This window comes from Microtus ochrogaster, chromosome 10 (genome assembly GCF_000317375.1).
Source record: "Microtus ochrogaster isolate Prairie Vole_2 chromosome 10, MicOch1.0, whole genome shotgun sequence".
Taxonomy (NCBI): domain Eukaryota; kingdom Metazoa; phylum Chordata; class Mammalia; order Rodentia; family Cricetidae; genus Microtus; species Microtus ochrogaster.
In genome coordinates, this window is record NC_022016.1 from 52,238,481 (window position 1) to 52,248,219 (window position 9,739).

The following is a 9,739-nucleotide window of genomic DNA, read 5'->3' on the forward strand; positions in this document are numbered from 1 at the left end:
GGAGATTAACTGTGTAACAGTGTGTTACATTGGTTTCCACTGTAGGAGATTAACTGTGTAAAGATGTGTTGCATTTGTGGCACTTTGCCTGCCTAAAGCCCCTGATCGGTCTAATAAAAAGCTGAACAGTCAATAGCTAGGCAGGAGAGGGATGGATGGTGGGGTTGGTGGACAGAATAAATAGGAGAAATCTAGGCGAAAGAAGAGAATGAGGAAGAAGGAGAGGGACATGTCCAGGGCCAGAACTCAGGCAGCCACCGGACAGACAGACACAAGAAGCAGTGAAAGTAAGCTATACAGAAGGAAGGCAGAGACAAGTGGATCTCAGTGAGTTCGAGGCCAGCCTGATCTACCGAATGAGTTCCAAGAAAGCAAGGGCTACACAGAAAAACCCTAACTCCGGGAAAAAAGGAACTTACTCCTTCCTCATGACCATCCAAAGACTGAAATCCCCTGACTCATGTGTGTAATGGCTCTGGCTTCTTAAAAGCCCTCTCTGGTGAATTGTAGAATCTCCTAGAAGTAAAAGCAAAGAAAAGCCTGACTGTTAACACACAGTTTCTCTCTGCATTTTCCCATTTGTATGGAAAATACCAGGTTACACAATGAGAACCTGGTCATAAGGGGAAGAGGGCCATGGCAGGCAGTCTTGAAAATAGGGGGCTCTGTGGAGCAGAGGTGATCTGTAGGGGCAACAATTAAGAACATTTATTCTGTGCCAGGGACTGTCCTAAGCAACTCTAAACTCACAAAATGGTTTCTTACATTGGCAATATATGTATTCTTTAAAATAATTATTTTTATAGCCAGGAGGTGATGGCACATGCCCTTAATCCTGGCACTCAGGAGGCGGAAGCATGCGGGTCTCTGTGAGTTTGAGGCCAGCCTGGTCTACAGAACTAGTTCCAGGACAGCCAGACATAGAGAGACTCTGTCTCAAAATACTGAAATAAATTTTTAAAAAAATAGACAAAATTTTTCTATGCAACCTTAGTTGACCTGATACTTACCCATATAGCCCAGAGTGGTCTTGAAGTTGTAGCAAGTTCCTGCCTCAGCCTCTCAAGTGCTAGAATTACAGGTGTGAGCCACCACACCTGGCCAGTATTCCCACTTAACAGAAACAGGCCCAGAGAGGTTCCATAGTGTGTCCAAAAATCACAGACTAGAATCTGGTGCAGAAAGGAGCCCTGGCCACATGTCTCAGTGGCCTCTTTATTGTTGGCCTCTTTATTATTCTGTGACATGGAACAGTAAGCTTTGGCATTTGAATGATTTGAATCTGAACACAAATTAGTAATTAGTATCTGAAAACACTCCCTTAGTAATCTGAGAGACTCACACTAAAACCACGATTTGACTGGACATTCTGTGGCATGAAAGGTGGGCAATACCGGTACAGGATGGTTGTGACTCCAGGAAACAGAACCCATGGGTGGGTCCCTCCTGGGACCTCAGTCCTCCCTGAGGATTTGCATACAATTAACTGTTGATGGAGAGGAACAGACATCTTCAATGGTGAAGGGGTCCATACTCCAGTAAACAGCACTAGAGAAACTCTGAGTCACACAGCAGAAAGAGAGGCGAAAGTGGAAGTGAAGCCAGTTCAGAAGAGGAAGAGGGCTAGGAAGGGATCAGCAGGAGTTGGGGGAGGGCGAGAGGAAGCACAGGGGGGAGGGCGGAATATGTTCCAAGTACATTTTATATGTGTATGAAAATGCCAATACGTTATTGTGTATAATTAATATAGGCTAATGAGAAAATAATAGGCAGGAGTGCAGTGGTGAACACCTTTAATCAAAGCACTTGGGAAGCAGGGGCAGGTGGATCTATATGAGTTCAAGGCCAGCCTGGTCTACATAGTGAGTTCCAGGACAGCCAAGGCTACATGGTGAAACCCTGCATCCAAACAAAACACACAACAGAAGCTTCATAAAGCAACGGGTGGGAGTGTGGACTGCTGCCGTCACTTCAGGACCAAACTGGCAGCACTTCATCAAGCTAGGTGTAAGTGTGGTTCCAAATGACCAGACGGCATTGCTTATGGGTGTACAGACCAGAGAGACTCTTATTTCTAGAAGCTTCTAGAGCTCTGCAAGCTGACAAGCGAATTCAGTCTCATGATTAGTGACCACTCCACCTGGCTTCAGCAGCAATGGAGCTCTGGCTCCCGGGGTTCTTAGAACCATTTGGGTGTCATATCTATGAACCAATGTCCCAAGTCCTGATCATAGGTATCTATGTCTGGGAAGAGTCCCCATGGAGTTTCAGGCGGCTTGAGCTGCAAAAGAGACCTCCAACATCAGGGTGGAAGCCTGTCCCAGCTCTGGCCCCAGCACACACAAGATGCTTAAAAGAAGTAGGGTACTGGTACAGTTACACGGCAAAGGGGGATGGGAGGGAGCCTGTGCTTACCCAGGGTTCTAGTTTTAAATATTAATGACTCTGCCACTTACTCTCTCTTTCACCTTGACTCAGTCACTCCTAGCCTCCTTTTTCCCACCTGTAAAATGGGCAGAAAAATCTTTATAGGGTGCCTGTGAGGTAGGAATGTAAGTTTTAAAAACTGACCCAATTTAAAAACAAAAATATTTATTAAGTAAACATACCATGGTACATGGATATTACAAAACAATGACAAGGAGGATATGCAAATGAACAAGTTCAGAATGTACTGTATTAGCACAGAAACATAGAGAAGGTTATTTGATTGAAGGTGCTAGACCCCCATCCAAACGAGTTTAAGCAAGAAGGAATCCTGCCAAGAAAATGTCTCGGGACTCAAGCGAAAGCATGCAGGAATGCCCTCTGGCCCCAGGAGGCTGTGTCTTCTCGTCTCTCCGGGCTTCAGTGCAGTGATTCTCAACCTGTGGGGTCGAGAGCAGTTTGGCAAACCTCTCTCTCCATAAATATCTACATTACATTATGATTCATAACAGTAGCAAAATTAGTTATGAAGTAACAATGAAAATAATTTTATGGTTGGGGGTCAGCAAAACATGAGGAATTGTATGAAGCGGGTCGCAGCATGAGGGAGATTGAGAACCACTGAAAATGGTTCCTCTCTGGCCTCTGCTTTGCCTAGCACATCTGCCTTCTTTGAAAAGCCATTTGTCTGCCCAGGTGGCCACCCCACCCACTCACTTTACGCACAGACATGGTCACAGCTCTGGAGTTTAACTGACTTCAGTCCGTGGCTTGTAAATCCCCAAACAGCATCCCGAATCCGCATGTCCAACTCTCACTCCTTCAGTTCCTATCAGAGGATCGCGGGGAGCATCAGGGATGAGCAATCAAGAGTCAGCTGAGCAAGCTCTGCTCATTGGTAACAGCCCCGCGAGGTAGGCCGCACCTCCCAGCTAATAACACTAAGAGGCAGAAAGTCAAATTCCCACTTCCTAGACAGCACCAAGCACAGATGAGCCTTGAGCCTGAGTTTGTAAGATGCCAAAGTTCAAGTGTGTTGCTTTAGCTACGTAGTCACCTTCAGCTAGGGACAGCCCATGGCCATCACCCCAAACCCAAGCAGGTTACCAGCTTATTGGAACAAGCCCCATGTTTGTCTGACAGACAGGAATCAACTGACCCAAAGTCAAGGGAACACTAGCTGGAAGGGGACACTGGCTGGAAGGGGACACTGGCTGGAAGGAGACCCTAGCTGGAAGGAAGAACATTAAAAAAAACATTTTTTATGATTTATTTAATGCACATTGGTGTAAAGGTGTCAGATCTCCTGGAACTGGATCTTCAGACAGTTGTGAGCTGCCATGTGGGTGCTGGGAATTGAACCCAGGTCCTTTGGAAGAGCAGTCAGTGCTCTTAACTACTGAGCCATCTCTCAGCCCCCAAGAACATGGTTTTTGTTGTTGTTGTTTTAATATTTATTTATTTATTATGCATACAATATTCTGTCTGTGTGTATGTCTGCAGGCCAGAAGAGGGCACCAGACCTCATTACAGATGGTTATGAGCCACCATGTGGTTGCCGGGAATTGAACTCAGGACCTTTGGAAGAGCAGGCAATGCTCTTAACCACTGAGCCATCTCTCCAGCCCAAGAACATGTTTTTTAAGGAACACAAGGCTCAGAGAACCAGGAAAATTTCTCAGAGTTCTGAGTCTGCCATTCCTGCTCCTGTTTAGAGAGCAGGAGAGGACCTCGTGTGAATGTAATAGTTCATGTATTTTGAATCTGAAATACCCTGCACCTCCACGGGGCCGTGTTTGTCTTGCTCTGTTGCATTATTTTGTACGTATATTTATGTGTATATGGGGGAGGCAGGGCATGTGCATGACACAACATGCATGAAGAGGTCAAAGGACAACCTGCAGAAGTCTGTTCCCGTTCCACCATGTGGGTTCTGGGATCCAACTCTGATTGTCCGTGTTAGCAGCAAGTGCCTTTACCTGATCTCACTGGCCCAGGGCCGCGGTCTCTGTGTTCATTCTCCCATTATTGGTGTTATTGTGGGAGCCTGTGGAACCGGGAGGAGGTAGGACCCGGCTGTAGAAATGGACAGCTGGCAGGGCTTCTGAAGATTGTACCCAGCCCCAGTTTAAAGGGCTGCTTTGTCTCCTGGCTCACTGCCACATGAACAACCTCTGCCTACTGTTCCTGCCACCAATAGTCTGAGCTGCCCCAGCAGGCCTTGGTTGCCGTGATGGAGTGAAGTCCTCTGAAACTGTGAGCCAAATAAATCTCTCCTTCCGTCGGTTGTTTCTGACAGAAGGACTGGGCACAGCGAGTGAAGTGTGACTAACACACTTGTCAAAAAGTCACCATCAGGTGTTCAGGGGTCACCAAAAGAAGCTGGCGCCTGCCCGCAGTTGAAACTGCAGTGTCCTGAGGGAGCCATCTCTCTCCTAGACTCTCAGGCCTGGCTGGAAACTCAGCTGCCTCGGGAAATCCGCTCCCATCCTAGCTTCTGGTCAGCTTTTGTATTATTTCCTCTGGTTACATTTGAGATAAGTTTCTGGGTCATCAGAGGCTTCCATCAAACCACTTCCTCTAAAAGTCTCACAGAGACCTTGTACCTGGGGGTGGAGAAAGCAGGGCGCCATCCTAAACCTACTGTTCCCACAAAGATCTTCCACGGGACCAGTGAAGCGATGCTCGCCCATAACTCCTCCCCTGCCTGCAGCAGGAGGCAGTGCCCAATAAATACTACGGCTGCGGCCCCAGTCGGAAGAACTGGGTAACTCAGAGTCTAAGCCCAAGGTTTGGCCCTATCCGGGATGTCAGATTCAAAAATCTCTGGATGAAGCCATCAGCCACAGTCGCTAGTATTAACCCACAGATGAGTAAAAAGGAGCATTCAAGTTCGGTATTTTCCAACATGCTGGCAGTGCCGTCAACCAGCGTCTCGGTGAGAAAGGAACCTCTGCCCTCAGTGGTCCGCCATGGTCCCAAGAGGGGTTGTCCACAAGCAGAAACCTCTCGCCTCCCAGCTCAGGCTGTGAGGTCCACGGAAGAGGAGACTCTGGGTCTGTCTTTAATAAGACAGAGATTAATTTTTTAGCAACATGACAGGAGTCTGGTCAACAGGAACCATCACTTCGGTGCCCGTGTCAGTAGTGGCCCGGGAGCACTTCCGGCTACTGCGCATGTTGTAAAACTTTTCGCTGAGGTGCTTTCGGAACTTCTTGGTAAGAAAGCAGTAGATTACAGGGTCTAAGACACAGTTGGTGCTGAGGAGGCAGAGGGTGATCTGATGAGCATCATTAATAGCCTTGTGGAAGTTGGTCTGGTAGCCCAGCTCTGCGAGGGTCCAGGGCAGCTGGACCATGTGATGGGGCACAAAGCAGATGATGAACACCGCCAAGACAGTGCAGACCATCCACAGTGCCCGGCGCTTCACTTCAGGTTTGCGTTGCTGCTGTACCTTCCGCGTGAGCAGCGTGTGGATGATGACCAGGTTGCAGTAGAGGATGAGAAGGAAGACGAGGAAGAAACAGAATGCGATGAAGACGTGAACCACAAGGATCGGCACACTGCGCGGCTCATAGTGCTCAAAGCAGCGGGTGATGTTGCCTGAGCCATCTTTTGTGCGAACCACGTTGGTGGAGTCCGTGGCCAGGAAGTATAATGCAGTAGCCACGATGGATATCCAAATGACCACGCACAAAGAGATGCCACGCTTGCGGGTGGTGGACTGAGCAGTCTTGATGGGATAGGCCACTGCCTGGTAGCGGTTATAAGTGATGACACCCAGGAAGGCCACACTACAGTAGGTATTGATGAAGAAGAGGCAGCCAGCCAGGTTGCACAGGAATTTGTGTAGAATCCAGTTGCCTTCATTGTAATAGTAGACAATCCACAGCGGGAGGGTGATCAAGAAAAGCAGGTCGGCAACGGTGAGGTTCACCATGAAGATCTTTATCTCGTTCAGTTTCTTGGAAGGGTACAACCGGGCAAAGACCCATAGCACATAGCTATTGGCAATCACCCCCAACACAAAGATGACACTGTAAACAACCGGAAAGAGGGTGTATCGAAATTCAGAATCCACACGGGAGGATTCATTTTGCTCCATTGCTCTGGGCTGGAAGGGTCACCTGATCATGGGGTGCTGTATATGCCTAGAAGAGCATGCAAAGATTCTGGTTAATAAACAGTCAATGAGGGAATCCTCTACCTCAAATTGCAAGGCTCTTTGCTACAGTTTGAATGTTGGGGACCTCTCTAGAATTCATGTTGAAATGTAATCCCAAGGATTAAGAGAGAGTTGATGAAGGCAGAGCCTACATAAATACAGTTAGCTGCCTATGAGATGATTCAGTGACTAGAGGCGCCTGACGCCGAGTCTGGTAGCCTGATTGGATCCCCAGGACATACATGGAAGAAGCCAAGAACTGCTTGTACTAGTCACCTGATTTCTGTGTGTGTGCCTCTGTGTGTGCTGTACACCTGGTGTACGTATGTGCTGTAACTCCAGTTCCAGGGGACCTGATGCCCTTTCTGGACCTGCACCGGGCACCAGGCACACACACAGTGCACAGACATGCAGACAAACACTCACATGCATAAAATAAATAAAATAAAAAGGGTATTAAAAAGTCCATATTGCAAAACGTTTTAGGATAGGCCTTGGGGTACACTCCTGCAGTGGAATTCACTTGACAGGCAGAGGCGGGAAGATCACCATGGTTTTGAAGCCAACCTGGTCTAGGAAAGGAGTTTTAGGACAACTTAAACTACATAATGAGATTCTGCCCCAATTTTTCTTATCCATTCAACAGATAAGCAGCTATAGCACAGTGGTCTGTTGCTTGGCATGCATGTGACCAAGGGTTGGACCTCCAGCCTACCCTCCTACTCCACCCAAAACCCAACACACCGAAACTATAAACATCCTTCAATATGACTGGCCAGTGCCTATTCAAGAGTCATTGTCACGAAAGACAAAGAAAGCCTGAGGAACTGTCGAAGATTATCGGAGATTGAACATCGATGTGGTCAGGCACGGTGACTCACATATGTAATCTCAGCACGTGGGAGGCTGAGGCAAGAGGGTTAAGTGAATATCAGGCCAGCCTGGGCTACATAGAGAGTTGAAGACTAGCCTGGACTATAGCGTGAAACTCTGTCTCAAAACATAAATAGATCACACAATCACACACACCACAAACACACACACACACACAGCAACAGAGAGAGAGAGACAGAGAGATGGAGAGACAGAGAGAGACAGAGACAGAGTCAGAGAAAGAGAAACAGAGAGACTAAATGCAATTTAGAATCCTGGATTTTATCTTGGAACAGAGTAAAGGTTTAACTAGAGAAAAAATCTGATAAATTTCAAATGACAGCCATAATTTAATTATTAATATTGCCTAACATGAACTTCCTGGGGCTGGGAGTGAAGCTCTATGAGGGAATACTCACTCTGATACTTGTTATCTTGGCTTCCACCTCCAGAACTGAAAAAAAAAAAAATCAGTTCTCTGTTTTGAGAACTGTATTTGAGGTCTGTAATATTAGGGAAGGCTGGAGGAGTGAAAGCATGGCTCCTATTCTCACTCACTATCTTACAACTCCATCTTTAAAAAATCCTGATGTTAGCTCGGTGGCTACAGGCGGAAGCACAGGTGTGCAGTTCCAGCATCTGGGAGGCAGAGGCAGGAGGTTCAAGGTCATCCTCAGCTGCACTGTGAGTTTGAGAACAGCCTGGGCTGCCTTAGATCCTGTCTCAAACACGGCTCCCACCAAAAAAGTATCCTGGAGTTATTTTAAAACAATAATCTAGATACATTAAAGATTAAAGCTAAGCATGGTGGCACACACTTTCAATCCTAGCGCTAGGGAGGCAGATCTCCGTGAACTGAACAAGGCCAGCCAGAGCTACACAGTGAGAGTCTGCCTCAAAAATAAAGAAAAGAAATGAAATGAAATGAAATAATCCTTTACCCTACTTCTCAGACTCTACTCCATAGTTCCCCCACTGTCCATGCTCCTTCAAAGCTACGTCTCTCCCTTTATTCTATAAAGGCTGCAGAGTGGGTGTCACTTAGCCAAGGTCACACCTCTGTTCCAAAGTGGAGTCCTGACTTGAATTCTATTCCCAGCACCCTTGTGGGTGACCCACAAGTGCCTGTAACTCAGTCCAGGGTTATTTACACTCACATGCCTATAACACACACACACACACACACACACTATTTATTGAAAAAAACAGTGTGGTCTGGATCTCAAACCCATTTGTTCCCCCATCCATCAGTCCATCCATCCGTCCAACAAATATCTCTGCGCGCCGACTCCCTTTGGGCATACTGAAGAGCACAGCAAAGCCTTGCTTCAGGGAGCACACCCTGAGGAGAACAGCTGAAGGAATTCAGGGAGCCACCACACAAAGAGCAAATGGAGGCCTGACAGGAAGAACAAAGAGATGGGGAAACAGGGAGCACTTCTGAGAAAACCTAGACGAGGATGGTGCGAACATTGCAAGAGAGATGTGCTTTGTGCATGGTGCCAGGACTGAGGGAAGCCACCACATGTCCCCTGCCCTGACCTCCAGCCCTCCAGCTGCCACTCCGCTTGCACCCTGGGCCACCTTCCCAACAGTCTCTGGCTAGAGTGGCTGCTCTGGGAGGACTTCAGACCTATCCAGACCTCACAGTTTCAAAATCCTCAGGCTGCCTAGAAGGCTCTTGCTCTCTCTCCTTCCCTCCCTCTCCTCCTCTCTTTCTACCTTCCTTCCTACCGTCCTTCTGAATGCTGATAGAAACCAAGGCTAGGCAAGGGCTCGACCTTGAAGCCACAGATTCTGGTTAGTTCCCCAACTTGACCGGCCTAGAGTCCCCTGTCGGAGAACTTCAATAGAGAAATTACCTAGACCAGATTGGCCTGGGGGTATGTCTATAGGACCTTGTCTTGATTGTTAATTGATGTAGAAAGACTCAGCTCTCCGTGCCCCTAACCAACCCCTAGACAGAAGATACCAGCAAGCAGCACCCTCTGTGGTTCTTTGACCTTGAAGTAAGTTCCTCCAGTTGGACATAAGGCTGTGGAATAGCAAGCTGCTCTCTGCCTTCAGCTTCCCGCCTTGACTTTCTTCAATGGCAGACGAGGGTAGGCCAAGCAAATCCATTCCTCTTCTACATTGTTTTTGATCAGATTTTTTTGGGGGGCGGGGGAGTGGGCTTTGGGATTTTTTTTTTTTTTTTTTTTTTTTTGGTTTTTCGAGACAGGGTTTCTCTGTGGTTTTGGAGCCTGTCCTGGAACTAGCTCTTGTAGACCAGGC

At 47.5% G+C, this 9,739-nt stretch overlaps 1 protein-coding gene across 1 annotated transcript in view; it reads right to left on the reverse strand.

Moving 5' to 3' along the window:
• Positions 1-4,028: 4,028 nt before the first annotated feature.
• Positions 4,029-9,739, reverse strand: part of Ptafr (platelet activating factor receptor) — an 18,883-nt gene continuing 13,172 nt past the window's right edge. Inside the window, exon 2 of the mRNA XM_005353122.3 lies at positions 4,029-6,578. Within this exon, the coding sequence (XP_005353179.1) occupies positions 5,507-6,532 (1,026 nt within the window). The 5' untranslated portion in view covers positions 6,533-6,578 and the 3' untranslated portion in view covers positions 4,029-5,506. The remainder of the gene's footprint in view (positions 6,579-9,739) is intronic.